This window comes from Leptonotus elevatus, chromosome 1, assembly GCF_054856555.1.
Source record: "Leptonotus elevatus isolate MCC_2025b chromosome 1, RoL_Lele_1.0, whole genome shotgun sequence".
In the NCBI taxonomy this organism is placed as follows: Eukaryota; Metazoa; Chordata; class Actinopteri; order Syngnathiformes; family Syngnathidae; genus Leptonotus; species Leptonotus elevatus.
The window spans coordinates 28,671,421-28,688,509 of record NC_141239.1 but is presented as its reverse complement, the minus strand read 5'-3'; the positions used below and the strand labels follow the sequence as shown (position 1 = coordinate 28,688,509).

Genomic DNA, 17,089 nt, shown 5'->3' with positions numbered 1-17,089 from the left:
GAAGGAGGATGGCAACCCCTAGTGGACACAAATAATACCTGCACTTTACATGCATATTTTCAGTTTCAATATACTCTATGGCAGGGATAGGGAACCCTGGTCCTCGAGAGCCACTGTCCTGCCTGTTTTCCATGTCTCCCTCCTCCAACACAGCTGACTCGATCTTGTTCATGAATCAGGTGTGTTGGTGGAGGGAGACATGGGGAAAAAGGCAGGACAGTGTCTCCCGAGGACCAGAGTTCCCAAAACACTGCTTCAAAGATTTTAGTCTATTGTGAGCTTTCCAAAATTTAACTCCAGTGATAAAAACCGGCTTTCTGTATTACTATTATATTGCAAAGACACAGAAATACAAACTTATGCTATTTTTAGAATTTATTTACTCTATATACAGCGTACCACTTAAGGTGCACCAGCCGATGTTGAAAATTATGTCACTGTAATGATGTTATTAATGGTTACCTTCCGAAAGTGATGACTTGATGTCGTGATTAGGGAATAATAATAATGCATTGGCTTTATATAGCGCCTTTCTATCATGCAGAACGACTAACGGTAACACAATCATTCATGCATTCCCTACAAAGGAAAGCGCGAAATAAGTAAGTATCTCGGTCCACTATATAAAAATCCTATAACAAACACAACCGAAGCTAAAGAAATGACAAACAAATGCATCTCAAGCTAATTCTATGTGCATGTTTGACTTTGAGGCGTTCAAAAAAAGGAAGTGGAGCCCACTGACTTCTGGGAGGTACATTTATTGTTTCAATTCCATAACTATGATAAAAAGAACATAAAAAAACCCACCTCTGGTATCAGAGATTGTGCTGAAAGACAAAGTTAGGGGGCGGAGCGCAACAGCAGCACAGCCTGTTTCAACCAATCACAACACAAAAAGGGATTGACGGGAGGATGCAGCGGGGTTAAAGGACGTCACTTTCGGCCGTGTGAAGCAACGAGTCGTCGGCGTCCGTCATGACGCTGCTGTCCTGACTGTCGTCCACCTCCAGCGCGGCTGAAACACAATTGTGGTGATGATGATGATGATGATGATGATGATGATGATGATGATGATGATATTGCAATCGCCATGTCGACGATGGCATCGTGTGCATGCGTACCTTCGTCCTCAGGCAAGTATCTTTTATCGATGGCTTCTTTGATCTGGTTGTTCGCTCCTTTGGGGTCCAAATCCATCGCCCAGCTGAAGTTCATGAGCGCCAGGTGAGTCTGACCCAGTTTCTTGTACACCTGACGCATGCAAACATAAACACATTTGACTACAATGACCTCACGTCTCAAGTTCTCAAGTGAATGAAAACGCAAAGAGCTTCTCCTGTTGGATAACAAACAAAACAAAAGACCTGTTTCACATTACCTTGCCGATGAGAAAATAAACCAGCGACTCTTTGGGAACGATCTGCTTCAACTCCTCCAACTCTTGAAGAGCTGCCTGCACGCACACGCAGTGTTCTTAGACTTTGGTCCAAAGCGGTTTCAGTTAAATCTGTATGAAGCTCGGCAAAGGACCACTCTGCCTATGAGTTGAAACTAGTGACAGATCGATTATTGGCTGGGCTGACATTCACTATTTTGCCTCACATCGGCCATTTTTAAAAATCCAACAGTCGATAAGCAATCAATTTGAAACCGGGTTAATGTGACACGTTGCGTCCTTTGCGAGCACCTCAAACTGGTGACCTGCAATTGAGGATGCACTTCTTTGTTTTTGGGGGGAAAAAAAACAAAAAAAGTAAACATTTTGTAAAACTACTGTCTGCTTAGTAAACATCCTTAAAGGCATCTAAATCAAGTCATGGGAATTTGTACCATACAAAATTTTGACAGCAATGTTTTCACTGTCACAGCAAACAAATATCGTTTCCAAATATGTTATTGGCCTTGTTGACTACTACTAATTGGTAGCAACCCCGAAAAAATGTATCGTCTATCACTAGATGGTACCGACCATGAAGGGCAAAGACTTGAATGTCACGTCGTCATGCTGAGCTTGTATTTACTGAAAACGTTACCTTGTACTTGTCGTTGGCGAAGAGGATGGACGCTCGGTGGAACTTGCAGAGAGGATTCTTCGGGTCAATCCCGATCGCTTTGTTCAACGTCTCTAAAGCCGCATCGGACTTCTTCAACGCGTGCTGCACCTGCGAGAGGTTCCACATTATATTGGACACCGCCACATTGGCCTTTCCTTCTGAATGTGGTTGTGAAAAACAGACAGAAGCATGCTTGGCCACTCGCACTCGGATCAGAACTTAAGTGCTGCAACAGGCAGAGGAGACGACAAAGATGTCGGCGGCCAACGTACCACTCCGACGTGGCAGAGCAGCACGGAACTCTGTGGGTTGATGCTGAGAGCTTTCCGGAAGTGGATTTCTGCCAAGTTGAACTTCTCCTGCTTGAAGTAGATCATCCCCAGACCGTACCTGTGGCAACACGAGGAGTTCTGCGGTTAACTCATTCATTGCCGTTGACGGCTATAAACGTCAAAAATTTGTTTGAACAATTTCTAATAGTTTAACATTTGTATTCACTTTTGTTAACACGAGTATGGAAACCTAGAATTTTTTTATTGTACATTTTGAACAGATATGAATTTTGTGATTAATCGCGAGTTAACTAGTGAAGTCATGCGATTAATTGCGATAAAAACTTTAATCGCCTGATGAATTTTTCATATATATTTTTTATTCATTCACTGCCATTGACGGCTATAAATGTCAAAATTCATTTAAACTATTTCTATTAGTTTAACATTTTTTTCCCACTTTTGTTTAACAATTTCTAATAGTTTAACATTTTTATTAATTTTTGTTAACAAGAGTATGGAAACCTAGAATTTTTTTATTGTACATTTTGAACAGATATGAATTTTGTGATTAATCGCGAGTTAACTAATGAAGTCATGCGATTAAAAACTTGAATCGCCTGATGAATTTTTAATATATATTTTTTATTCATTCACTGCCATTGACGTCTATAAACGTCAAAATTCATTAGAACTTTTTCTATTAGTTTAACTTTTTTTTTTTTTTTTTTACCACTTTTGTTAACAAGAGAATGAAAACCTAGAATTTATTTATTGTACATTTTGAACAGATATAACATTTGTGATTAAATGTGAGTTAACTACAATTAAAATTTTGAATCGCCTCTTGCCCCTAATTTTTAATAATCTTAAAAAAAAATTAAAATAAATTATGGCAGTGAATGAGTTAGCAGCGTAGCGCACCGGGCGGCGTGCTTCACGTACCACGCGTTGTAGTGTCTGTTGCTGACTCGGATGGCGTTGCGGAAACAAGCGAGCGCTCGCTCCAGCTCCTCCGTCATGACGAACTCGTGCCCCAGCAGCGTGTAGGCGTACGCAAAGCCAGGGTCCACCTGCATGTGGGACACACACACCACCGCACGCGTCCTTCACTTACCGCACTTTCACTTTTCAGTTTATTTGGTTCTGTTTACTTGTTTATCAAATAAATTTTCCCCACTGGAATTTGTTGAAATAGCCTTACTCCAATATAGCCCCTGCCCAAAACCCTTTTTGTTCACCTGGATGGCTCTCTGAAAGAATTTAATAGCGATGTCGTGCTCCCTCTGCAGGCTGAAACAGTTTCCTGCGACACACCAGGCCTGCGAGGACACAAGAGAGCGGATGAGGTCACGCGCCCTCATCAGCGACGTGACCGACCCTTGGAAGGGATGAGGGGGTCGAGCGAGACCTCGGGGCAGTTCTTGTCCATGTCCGTAAGGTCTTTGGACAAAGCGGACAGAGCGACATCTTTCTGCAGGTGCCACAAGGTGGTGGAGTAGATCTCCATGCCCTCCACCCGGTACGACTCCATCCTGCGCACCTCGCTGAACAGACGCTCCGCCTGTGGACACAGCAAGGAGGCGCTCATGTCAACATGGGGCCAAGCCATGCGACCTTACATTTCAAATCTTTTGGACTCCCACAAAAACAAGATTTTTTTGTCCACCTTGTTAGACAAAAGGAAAAGGTAAATAACATCTAGTCCACAGAAAGAGGAGGAATGACTATTGTGTGCTTGTGGCTTTTTCTTTGCATCCCCAACAATTCTCCTGGCACTTGCGAGTTGTGCGCAGAGCAACAATTCTCCCCATCTGCTACTCTTCTCCATTTCAAATATTGACTAAGTTGGTTACGAGAGCCTTTGAGATCTGACCTAAAAAAGTGGACGCATCAATAGAATATATCGCCGGGTGCTTCTTACCTGCGTGTACTCGGCCAGTTCGAAGTAGGCCCGTCCGATGTGCGTCAGGACCCAGCCCGTGTTGTAGTGCTGTGGCGGGAGTGAGGTGAGGATGGCGATGGCTTCTCGACAGTTGTACGAACACAGCGCCTGGTAGCCGCGCCCCAGCTCCCGAAGCAACGCCAGAACGCTGTCTGGACGGCAGCAAACGGACTGGCTTGAAGACGCCGAGCGATGGCGACGGCGGCGTTTCGGCGCGCACGTTACCTGCGGCGGCTCTCTGGTGCTGCGGCACCTTGGCGTCGGCCAGACTCAGACCCGGATCCAGACGCAGGATGTCCAGGCTCTCGTTCAGGTTGCTGCTGTTGGACGTTTTTGTCGCTTTACATTTGGTTTTCCTGTTGGGAATCTTGGTGGGGAACTTCATCTTTAACTTCTTGCTGTTTTCCTGCAGGAACAAAGTCACCGTGAGCACTCAATTATTTTATCATTTGAACATCTTCACAATATTCAGTTTATATATATATATATATATATATATATATATATATATTCCTCCATTCGCCCCTATATGAGTACCGGTAATTCTCGGTCATTCTGCTCTCCAAACACCAGCCCCTCCCAACCTGAGAAAACGAGCCGTTGGCACTTTTTGACGTCATTAGGAGTGGATCCACCCTCCGCACTGCCTTTGCGGACTTAACGCACGCCCAGTGACAGTTTGTCAGTAAACATTCTGTCCAAATAAATTCTAAGCAATCAATCAACCTTTCAGCCAAAACCCTTTCTGGGATTTTAAGACGGCCAATTGTCATTGCACTTTGGCATTGCAAATGTGAAAGATGATTGATTGCTTTGGATTCATTTGGACAGAATGTTTACTGATGAAGGCTACTTTTGTCGTTATCCTGGAAGCATGGAGGTCTCAGAGAAAGTGGGCGTGTGTTTAGTCCGCAGAGGCGTTGCGTGGGTGTGGCCGCACCTCATGACGTCAAAAAGTTCCAACAGCTCGTTTTCTCAGGTTGGGAGGGGCTAGTGCTTGGAGAGCAGAATAACCTAGAATTTCTCATTGAGGGGCAAATGGAGGACAATTTCTGTGATGTTTTTGGTGCGGAATTAGCATTTTAACATGGCTAAAAGCTCCAACAAGTTGATTTTTACGTTACTGTCCCTTTAACACAGTATTTTAAAGTGAAACCATTGAACTTCCGTTTCTACTTTCCAAAGCAGTTTCAGCCGCAGTATAAGGTTAAGAACAGTTGTAAATAGTCGGAGCTACCACGAGGACTCAAAATGTACCAACTGTGACAGGATTTTTTCTGCCCACATATTGTCACATGATGGAACCCAATTAAACTGTATCGTGTTGCAATGACATTTTGCCAGTTTTAAACAAGATTTTTTTTTTTTTTTGCTGATGCATTATAAAGGTATAAATGGCTCTTCTTTACAAGGTATCCAAGTTTGTGTTACCTTGGCAGTGGAGCTGGCGCTGGTGAAGAGTCGGGAGCTTCTTCTGGGCTGGACGTTGGGAGGAGCGGACATGCTGGGACTGAGCACCTGAGGGGAACCACTGAGACACAGAGGCGGAAGGAAGTTGGCGTTTCCTGGCGGCAGACGGCAAACGGGTCGACGGAAGAGCAACGGCGGCTACCTGGTGTGAGGGGCCGAGGTCTGCGAAGGGTTAAAGGGGATGGGGAGGACATCGCGACTATTCCCACTCTGACTGAACACTGACTTGGACTGACTCATCCGGGACACAGTCTGACAGACCACAAAGAGGGAGATCGTCTCACATATTTATCAACTCGAGACAACCGGTCGACAGCATCAACTAAGGTTGCTACCTTCTTGCTGGAAGCTGTGCATTGTGTTTCCATGCTAGAGGAATAGTTCTGCAGATATGTTGGGTCACCCGGGCTCGGCTCCAGCGGCAAGATGCCAAAGCTAACCAAAGGTAAATTCCGCATGAGGGAACAGGGAAAGCACACACATGCGCACACACATTGGACCTCACCTGGGCGTGAGCGGACTGAGTGAATTGGGTCCTCCCAGTAAACTGCGGCCACTCTTGGGCTTGTTCTGTTTGGCAAACAAGGAGCCCGACGGAAGGTTGATTGGATTTGCCAACAGGGAGCCGGTCTCGGGGGAGATGAGGGACGAGTCGATGTAGGAAAGTGACAAATCAGAAGTCTGCTTCCCATTCGATGATTCTAAATTCAAACGATTTAACTCCTGAAGTACAAGAAAGAAGAACAACTAAGTTGAAGCGTTTCCAAAGAGAGTCCAACAAGAAAAAAGCCTCATGAACTCAGAGAAGAAAAAAAAAATCACCTACAAAGGACGTATCCATTCAGGTAACCACAGCGCAAATGGGTCATTCTGTGTCATTTCATCAAACTCCTCCCACCAGAACATCTCAGAATGGCACGTAAAAATGATAGTAAAAGACACACTTGCTAATAGGAGAAATCTAAAACATTAGGTCTCTATTGTCAATATTTTTCTCAGGGGGAAAAAATGAATGCAGGGGAGTTTAGTTGTTTTTTGTAATCATACTCTAATAAACCATCTCACCTGCAGACTTCAACATTTCTACAGTCAATATCTGTTACCAATAGCCTCAAATGTGGCTTGTGAAAATGAAATAGCTCATCGTAGCTTAAAAATGATATATATCTCACAATTTTTGAAAGGTTATTTAACAAGATATAATATGTTTAAATTGGCAACACAGATAGAGGCAGAAGTGATTTAAGTCATATCTGCAAAACTGGGAGCTCAGCCACTCTTCAAATTTTCCATTGAATTTCAAGACGACACATTTTGGGACAAGTTGGTGTGCCTACCATACTCGTTTATACTTGAGCTACACCCCTGACTTTCCAAATGTGGAGGCTATTAGCAAGAAATTTTGAAGGCTACAGGTGAGGCAGTTTTCCAGATGTTGCTGTTTAAAAATGGTCTAGACCATAGGTGTCAAACTCCGGTCCGCGAGGGCTGGAGTCCTGCAGGTTTTGGATGTTTCCCTTCTCCAACACAGCTGATATATGATCAACTCGTCAGCAAGCTCTGCATAAGCCTGATAACGATCCTGCTGATTGGAATGAGCTTGTGTTGGAAGAGGGAAACCTCTAAAACCTGCAGAACTTCAGCCCTCGAGGACCGGACTTTGACAAAAATCATTGACTCTAGACTTCCCTTCATTCAATGATTTTTCAGAAAACTATTGACAGTAGAGATGTTATATTTTGGATTTTTCCTATGAACAAGTACATCTTAGCACTACTTTTATTTTTAAAGAAATTCTGTGATGGTCAGGTGGGAAGATTTTCAGAAATTTGATGAAATGACACGAAATGACCCAAATCATATTGCAAAGTGTGCATAGACTGCAACAGCACAAACCAGATGAGCTCCGGTCAACTTGATTTCATTGACCGATATTCGGTTGCAAGTTGGGACAGGCTAGCTATGCACTTGACCAGATTGGCACTTCATGTTTCACGTCAAACGATTTATACCCATAGAAGTTCAAGTGCAATAAGTGCAGTGGCAGTTACAATGATACTGCTTTGATTAGATGCATCACAACGGACAGTCAAACTATTCTTGAGACACGTGTTGCAGTATTTGTTTTTTTTTAAAGTTTATTTTTATTTTTATGTTTAACTTACTGCACAAAGCCTCGAATCCATTCTTGTAAACAAAAACAGATCCAACTAATTTTTATGCTTTCCTTCACTTTCTGCCAAATTGCAAACTTTTCAAACGGATTTTCACAAGGTGATGGGAAATGGAGACGATTGTGACACGTACCAGTGTGTGCTGTGGCGTCTCCATGAAGGCGGAGTCCAGGCGATTCGAGAGGTTCTGTGCTGGGCTTACAGAAGGAGGCGTCGGGGCTACTGAGCAGTGCTGCAAAGAGGACAATCTGAAGACCTGATCTGCGTCTGCTTTGTCTCCTGAAACAACCCAAACACACAGCGGGGGACAGTAGAATGAGACAGGAGCGGAACGGCAACAAGACAAAAGTGCAAGTCAAGTCCACCGGTGTGTGAAGAGGTTTACCTAAGAGACAAAGGTTCTGGAAAGGTGACCACAGGAACGGGTTGAGTGACAAACTTCTCTGAAAGCACTCAGCACCTTTAGCGGCACGATCCGTCTTGCTGCTCGGGAGAACAGACAGACGGACGGGTAGGTCAGACAGGCGGCCAAGGTGTTGCAAGGTCATAAGTCACCTCACCAGTAAATGTGCCCCAGCAGCGACAACGTGAAGGATGCCGAGTCGCCAAACTCCGCCACGAGGTCATCTTGACTCTTCTGTTTGTTGAGCACGCCGCCAATCAGAACCTGCTCGCCTTCCGCCAGCCTGACAACAAAGACGACGTCACGTCTTCGGCCACTTTGACTCGACTCCATCCTTCCCTCGCATTACGTTCTTACTTGCTGAGCTCCACGCAGCATTTGGCCAACAGGAAGCGCACCTGCGGCGTGGACGAACTGTGCGCCTTCAGCAGCCGGTACGCCTTGTAAGGCTTCCCCGATCGATAGTAACATGTCGCCAAAAGGTACAGAGCCTCCTCCGATCTCACTGGCACACACACACGAGCTTACTGTCACACACACAAATAAATTCGTACACAACTCTGCGCACACAAACATGCCCAAGTTACCTTCAGCGTAGAGTCTCTCTGCAAGGAAAACAGCATCCAGGTAGGCATAATGGTTGAGTGCTTGCCACACTGCAGCCTGAACACACACACACACACACGTTTACTTTCCCCTCGTTTATATTCATTCGAGCGGTACCAAACAAGCATGTGGTCGATGTCATCACGTGCTCTGACACAACTGTTGTTTAGACAATTAGCAACAAATCAGCAAAGATGGAAAGATTTGTGGAAAAAATAAGGAAATTGTAATATGTCGAGTCAGAGCTCAGAAGCGTGAAAATTGGATGATGCTCCCCATCAATACCGTCATGGTTGTTTCTCGAGCAGTCTCGCGCAATTTGTCACCTCCCCTGATGCTGGTGATAGTTTAAGTCAACGTAAAGCATTGAAACGTGTAATGAAGCTCTCACTATTACTGACACGGAAGATAAGAATGCTAACGAGCATCGCTTTGTAAGCCGGCAGTGAGGCCACACTAAAATTATTCGTTTGCTCTTCCAAACTATCCACTAAGCGACAAACTCAACAACTGCCACCAACATTTGCAAATGATTTGAACATGCGAGCCTGCTGAAATGCTTTTCACTGCGTAAGCTGCGACAACAGCTAGCACAGTAGCCGCGTTAGCAACTCGTCTCGGTGTAATTAAATGAAACATTTGTGAGCATAAAATCCACAGGCTGATTTGCCCCCTTGCGCTCCTCGTTCTGGCGTCATCTCTTCGGCTGCAACTGCAACGTGACCGTCAACTCGACTGGCTTGTCCTTTTCTCGGGCTCTTTCGTCAACGGTGTTCCTCCAGCCGTGAAACATTTGAAAATTTCGCAGCTAACGTTGACGCTTGACCTTCGTGACAAGAGCGCTTGTGTCAGGTGGAAAAGGACGATTTGCAAGCAAAACAAGCGGCTCCTGGCTGTGACTGTGGCGACGGGAGGCCTGTGGCCCTGTGGCCCGAGAACGCGCATCCTCGGGCGGACTGGGGCAGCACTTCAGGCCGGGACGCGGAAGACCAGCAGCAGGCCGCGAGCGAGTAAAGCGAACAAGCCTTCCTCCGCCCGGCCAGGACAGAGAAGCCAAACGTGGCTTTTTCTTCTTACCTGGACGGGCTCCTGCAGCACCGTCATTCCGTCGCTGTCTTTCCAGCCTTTTCTTTCTTCTTCACCTCAGGCTCCGGCAGGATTTGAACATTCCGACCGTTAGCGGCCGAACTTTGCCGAAGAATGCCGAAAATGAGCGGCGAGCAGACCGGAAGTGAGAAGAAACGCAAAGGAAGTTATTGGCGCCTACTAAGGGACGCAGAGGGAACGACCGTCGCCGATGTTGAAAATTTGAATTATGCAAAGTCCTCAGGGGTTGGCAGGACTTTTGCACCATGCACTCTAAAAGGAGAATTGTTGAACCAATGTAAGATTACAAATTGAATTGTTGACCGACGGAAAAAATGCTTCAATTGGTAGCACACGATTGAATTAAATTAATCAAAAGGTAATCCAAAGTGAATATATTTAATGTAATTAACTCATAATTAATTAAATTTATATTCACTTTGGATTAACTTAATTCAATCGTGTGTTACCAATTGAAGCATTTTTTAAAAAAAAAAATTGGTCAACAATTCAATTGACAATTTGTAATCTTAAACTGGTTCAACAATTCTCTTTTTAGAGTGTCGATAGAAGATCTGTTTGTTTATCTCTATGAGTAGAGGATCAAGCTGTAGGACCAAATCCTGATGTCAAAGGTTTGAAAGTGTTTTGCAGTTCCTTGATGAATGTTAAATATTTTTGACTTGGACTTGGCGCTCAAAACTCTTTTTTTCAGGAGGTGTATCAAAGATCAAGTAGGGGTCATTTGCCCCAAAAATATCCCAATTGTGTCAATATGCACGTCAAAGTATTCATCTTATCACCAGGAATCACAAAAATCCAAATTCTGATATGCATCCGATCCGACATTCTGACTTCAAATGAGGGCGCTATGTCCCAAAATATGAAAAGGTCAATGACCTTTTGTGATGAGTAAAATTCACGTTAATGGTTAACGTTGTCCAATTTGAGGGATAAGTTGAATTGTATGTTTTCCCTTATTGACAATTCTAAAAGCAACTTTGAAAGTTAAACATACAAAACAAAAAAAGATTAATTGAACAGTAACATATACGACTTGCCAAATTTGACATAATTTAGCCCTCAGTGAGAACTAATTGGGTAACCCTGCTCTATGCGTAATGCGGCCATCACAATATGCATCACCAATATTAAATATGATCCTTTTTAGTTTTTCCATAAATACACAACTGAATGCATGAACACACTTTTATTTCATCACATGACTTGACTTTCATGTCAAATTGACAGCACGTGCCAACAAGATGCTAACTCAGTGAGGGCGGGTCTACAGAGTACAGTTGGCCTCGGGTGAGAGTCGACATTTGGCAACAGTCAGGTAAGTCTCCACCTGCAGATATATATTTTTTATGTAATTATTACACACACAAACAAACTTGCCTTTGTGGCACAGCACTGACCTTGTGCATGTCCTTCTTGAAGCACGCCAGCAGTTCATACATTCGTCTCAAGGACTCGTCATCTGTCACACCTTGATAATAGTTCCCGTACGGCGCCAGTTGGAGCTCAGAGCTGTCAGAGAACGTCTCAGCTCCATCCTGATTGGCCTGAATGAACACCTTATTCTTCATTCAAGATTACCCGGCCACCATTACAGACTCATTTTACCGTTGTGTGTGCGTGTGTGTGTTCACCCTGATCAGCAGGAGGATTCCCATCTTCAGCTCGGAAAGTTTTGAAGAAACCTGATTTATTGGAGCAGAACCGCCAGAGAGGGAACGGCTGGGAAATTCCCACGATTCCACCAATCGATAGGAGATGGAGAGCAGCTTCAGGACCTAAACGCCGTTAAAATAAATTGTATTCACTTGTTCAGCTTTGTGCCGTTCATTTTCACTGATTGCATAATCATTTTGTTCTGACTTTGTACATAAAAACAAATAACACAAGTCAAAAGAGTTGAAGAGTTACAGTTTGTGAAAAAAAATGTTCAAGACTTAGTTGAGGTTTTGCTAAATGACCGAGCTTCGTTGGGTTTCGTGCTTGTCGAGGGGACTGATGATGTAATCCGAGTTGCAGAAATCCTGTAGGAAGATTTTGTTGAGCTGACGCTGATCTTCCATCTGCAGAGAGTTCTCCTAAAACGAACCAACAACAACAAAATGGACTCCATTAAAACAACAGACACATCAGAGGCTTTATAAATAACAGCTATAGCTAGCTGGCAACACTCACAAAGTCCGAAAAGAGCCTCTGGGCCAGCAGGTGGAGGTGTTGCACTCGACTCACGGCGATGGTGAACACTCGCTGGCTGTCTGTGATTGGCTGAGAGGAGACGCCGGCCAGCGTCACGAGCGACAGGAAGAGAACAACTGCAAGAGATGTAAAGTCATGGCAATTGACCTTCTACATTATGTTTTTTTTATTTACGTTTTTTTTTTGTACTTAGCAGGGCCTCATGTCAAGAAAGAGAGTCTCATCTCATCCTTGGGTAAAACACCTGTGTTACCTGTCAGAGACAGCTTCAGTTGACCTAATTGAGTTTGAATAATGCTAACATGGGGGGGGGGGGGGCATTCTCCTTTTGTCCGATTATAATTTAAGAGTGCCCGTGTCATGTGCCAAGTAAAGCTCAAATCTGGAAAGTTGAAATCAAGCAAGCAACGTGCACACATCTTAGGATATTTCTATACTCTACATTAAACATTACACATGGGAAAAGTTTGACATATCGCTGACCGTCTTAAATATTTGAGCTAATTCATATTTTGACATAAAATATATATTTTTGCCTTAAAAATCTCCTCAAGTTGCTGGCAACTTTGGCTACATCTTTAAAGAGATCGTTCAATTCTACCCCTGAAATGAAATTATTGATACATACTATAATATAATCACTATTTTGTTCAGTTTTTTTGTGTTTTCTGAAAAAAAGAAAAAATGCTTAAGCCATTATGTTATGACAATATGTGTATACGGAAGCCCGTCTACTGTTCCGTATAACCTTATTTCAAAGGACGGAATGTAAATTCTAACGTGTTAAAATAAATGGCAAATAATGCATTAACACTTTTGCAAACGTCACATGAGGAACGTGAATATGAAGACATTAAGAAATTGTCTAAAAGTTGAAATAGCTAAAAACACGATAACAATAAAATGAGAAATAAATTGAACCGGAGAGGCCGTCATACCTTTGTCCATGGTTGCTCCTTCGTTTGCCTTTTCGCGATGTCATAGCTTGTCCTTTTTATAGCAGCAAAATCATGATTACATGTATGAGCAAGAAACATTAAGCAAGCGCGCTAACGACACATTCGCACCATCATATTTAGGATTAGGACTATTTTATGTGACAGCATTCAATCGACAAACTTGACTATTGACAATTTTGTAGGGAGAAAAGAAAGTTTTGTAAGAAAAAGTGTTTTTAGAATTACATCACACATGAATGTGAATAATTCATTGTTATGAGACATTGACACATCAACACGTATGAATGTTAACCAGTGGCACTAGTGAAAAACAACCAACATCACGTCAACTACACTTCTGCGTGTTGGTCTCATAAACACAATCATGCAGGTACGAGACTCGCTTCCCTTGAGCAAGTGGAAACCATCCGTCATCATCATCAGAAACTTGATGGGTCCCATCAGGAAAGTAGTAGGGAACTATACTGTAAAAAATATAAGCCCGCTTAATCTAAAAAATAAAAAAAATAAAAAAAGAACATGTCCAGATATCAGATCTAAAATATTTGACTTCCCAGAAACTAAATTGAGTGACTTCGTATGACTTGATCATTTCATGTTGAAGTAAACAATAATTCTTCTTCTTGATTCAAATTTTTTTCTTAACATTTTAGCTACTGAACCAAACGAATTTATTTACTTTTAACTGAATTTACATATTCACTTTGACACCAGTTAATTCATTTATCTATAACCAAATAACATTTATTATTATTATCATTATTATTTAAGTACCACTGATTGTCACACCCATCTAAGTGGGATGAAATTGATTCTCTGCATTTGAGCCATCCACTGAGGGAGCGGTGAGCAGCAGCAGGGGCTTGCGATCGGGGATCTCACCCCCCAATTCCAACCCGTAATGCTGAGTGTCAAATGGGTCCAATATTTTTTTATAGTCTTTTGGTATGACCCAGCCGGGGATTGAACCCACGACCTCCCAGTCTCAGCTCGGACACTTCACCACAGGGGCACTGAGCTGGTTTAATTTATTTGACAAAAAAAAAAAAAAATTGTATTGCCCATCTTATAAACTTGATGCAAATAGACACGTGGCCAACAGAGTATACTCAAAATATATTTATTCATCTTAAAACATGAGCCATATGCGACATATGAACTAGAGATGAGGTGAGAATGGAGAGAGAAGAGGAGCAAGAAGATGATGGAGAAGGCAGAATATCCCATTTATAATATCCCATGGGCAGTCTTTTGAAAGATGTCAGACAAAAAAACAAAACAGATTGTCCAACAAGCAAATGAGCTCGAACAAACACACGTGGTAACAAACCTAAACAATCTGAGCTGTTATTAAACAATATCAAATGAAAAACTGCTTACTGAAAGCAGTGTTGACTCTCAAACTGCCAAATTCAAAACACTCACTCAAAGCCCAACAATATAGCATGAAGAAAAAACAAAACAATTGGAAGGAAATCCAAAACTTTATTTTGGGTTCTTCGGATGTATTTTTACTTCTGTACAAATTAAACTTGATGTTCGTCAATGCAAAAAAAAAAGAAACGTTTTTCACAATCAAATCAATAACTGTATCCTGTTTTGAATGGAAATTATTACTTTCAATGAACAAGCATGTAACACTTTTTACAGTGTACCGCTGTTATTATTACATCTCATATTTTAGACAAGGTGTCAGCACCGTGGTGCCTGTGTGCACCAGGTAGCCCCCAAATAAGTCACAAGTGATGGGACATTGTGATTTCCTCGTAATGTTGTAGAAATGATCATTTGAAACATAGAAACATAGATGAAAGTCAATAATTATTCACAAAAACAAAAAAGTAATTAGAGACTATTTCTTATTTGAGAAGTGTGCATCAAACTGGTATCACATCACATTAATCAGTAGGAGTGGGAATCTTTGAATGTCTCACGATTCAATTCGATTCAGATTTTTGGGTACATGATTTGATTCAGAATCGATTTTCGATTAAGAACGATTTTGATTCAAAATGATTTGATTGATAATGATTTTTGCTTCAATCTATAGATGTTCAAGAAATCGTAATGATCTACTCCAGTCGGACTCGCTAATGCTAATTAGCGCGCTACTTGTGGCACTTTTATCACTCAAAAGAACGGCTCCACACTGCAAAAAAAACAACCTTTTATTGGAATAACTTGATCGTGACTTTTTCCTTCTACTCTCTAATGTGGCTACAACTTAACAGTGTATCAGGCTGTGTGGAACCACACTGCCCCTCAGTGGCCAAATAAGCAAGTACAACATGAACAGCGCTCCCAATAAAGGCACACACAAACAAAGGGAAGACAGTATAAAATAATTTAAATTAAATCGATTTTAGGACATTTAAAATCTATTCTAAATCGTACTGAGATGAGATGAGAATCCATTTTTTGGCACACCCCTATTAATCAGTAAAAGAGTAGCGCTCACCTTCAAAAAGGTTGGTGACCCTGTAATGGACTATTCAAATTCTAGCTACTATTACTACAGTCAGTACAACAGTAACAATATTGTAAGTTGGTATCATTAAGTTGATAGGCATAAATAAGATTACTTTAACCAACATACTGGCTAAAGTTGATCTACAGCATCATATTACCACTCCTTTTCATGAATGCACAACGATATTCAAAGATAACATGAGGAGGGGGGCAAGGCTCAATATTTGCTTCTTTAAAGGTGGAGCACAGCATGAACTTGGTGAGAAAAAAAAAGCTCAAGCACAAGCAGCTGTATAGATGAATTTTCCGTTTACACCATCAAAGGTTGCGCGTGAACCAATGACTCAAAACAATGAGAGACATACGAGTTGTGCCATTGAAGATTTGTTTTGAAATTTTTAGCATAGAGTTGTTACAGTATTTGAATAGTTTCAAACAACAACAACATACCAAACCATTGTGTGTACGGGCGTAGGAGTAGAAAGGAATTTAAAAAAAATCAATTCCAAGAGGAAACAGACCATTTCAGAAACACCACAGGGGACATTTTTTTTCGAGTTGATCAACTCAAAAGTTTAAAGTTTTGCAGAACTTGAATGGTTTTATTACACCAAATATTTTTTTTAATTATACATAGTTACTTAGAAGCTTTCTGTCACAGCAACTCAATTATTCTCAGTTACTAACTTATAAATGTTATAAAACCACTGGAATAAGTTAACAGAAGTCCAAACCATAAGTACACTGTGTGTCCTCACGAGAATCCTGGGAATGCTGGAGCCTATCCCAGCTGTCTTCGGGAAGTAGGCGGGGTACACCCTGAACTGGTTGCCAGCCAATCGCAGGGCACACACAAACAATCTAGGGACAACTCAGTGTTCAATTAACATACCATGCATATTTTTCGGAACGTGGGAGGAAACTGGAGTACCCCGAGAAAACGCACGCAGGAACGTAGAGAACATTCAACCTCCAGCCAGGAAGGCCAGAGGGCCGGTTTCGAACTCACAACCTTTGGACTAGGAGGCAGACATCTTAAACAGTTGGCCATTATGAACATGTGTTTATAATCTAACATAAATTATTATTAATGTATTTAAACCAGGAAACTGAGAACAAATGATCATTTACAATGTCAACTAGAGGGTTAAAATAAAATGACAACTTAATAAGTAAAATAAATGATGAAACGTCAGCTAATTTATGTTTTTAAGTTACCCCAAAACTAGTATAGTTCAATTTAATCCAAACTTTTTAGTACAAATGACTCATAAAAGCATACAAAGTTACACCAACTTAAAAAAAGTTAGTAGTAGTTTTCATAAAACTTTTGAGTATTGTGTACTTAATCTATTTGATTATTTTGAGTGCCAGTTGGCTAAACGCATTGTAGTCACCCTGACATGGAAGTACAGTTAGCTGTGAGGAGGA

The 17,089-nt window shown here is 42.0% G+C and overlaps 2 protein-coding genes and 1 long non-coding RNA gene across 4 annotated transcripts; 1 reads left to right on the top strand and 2 right to left on the bottom strand.

The window, feature by feature from the left end:
• Positions 1-745: 745 nt before the first annotated feature.
• cdc27 (cell division cycle 27) lies at positions 746-10,158 on the bottom strand. The gene is made up of 20 exons (XM_086089155.1): positions 10,005-10,158; positions 8,909-8,984; positions 8,679-8,826; positions 8,479-8,604; positions 8,304-8,401; positions 8,052-8,197; positions 6,250-6,467; positions 6,080-6,179; positions 5,887-5,996; positions 5,706-5,805; positions 4,500-4,680; positions 4,254-4,426; positions 3,741-3,893; positions 3,571-3,651; positions 3,275-3,402; positions 2,330-2,447; positions 2,037-2,165; positions 1,382-1,456; positions 1,125-1,254; positions 746-1,018 (listed from the first exon to the last, which is right to left on the bottom strand). Exons 1-20 carry the CDS (start codon positions 10,029-10,031, stop codon positions 927-929), a joined length of 2,409 nt encoding a protein of 802 aa, XP_085945281.1. The 5' UTR covers positions 10,032-10,158; the 3' UTR covers positions 746-926.
• A 343-nt stretch (positions 10,159-10,501) lies between these two features.
• On the top strand, positions 10,502-11,991 carry LOC147181504 (uncharacterized). Its single transcript, XR_015096482.1, has 2 exons — positions 10,502-10,648; positions 11,265-11,991. It is a non-coding gene; the product is annotated as an uncharacterized LOC147181504 (long non-coding RNA).
• Positions 11,209-13,191, bottom strand: gh1 (growth hormone 1). 2 transcript variants are annotated; one of them, XM_086089168.1, is made up of 6 exons: positions 13,169-13,191; positions 12,210-12,346; positions 11,996-12,112; positions 11,669-11,812; positions 11,435-11,593; positions 11,209-11,364 (listed from the first exon to the last, which is right to left on the bottom strand). In XM_086089168.1, exons 1-6 carry the CDS (start codon positions 13,176-13,178, stop codon positions 11,302-11,304), a joined length of 630 nt encoding a protein of 209 aa, XP_085945294.1. In that variant the 5' UTR covers positions 13,179-13,191; the 3' UTR covers positions 11,209-11,301. The 2 variants fall into 2 exon arrangements, with proteins under 2 accessions (XP_085945294.1, XP_085945302.1); XM_086089176.1 differs by having other exon boundaries at positions 11,435-11,581.
• Positions 13,192-17,089: the final 3,898 nt, after the last annotated feature.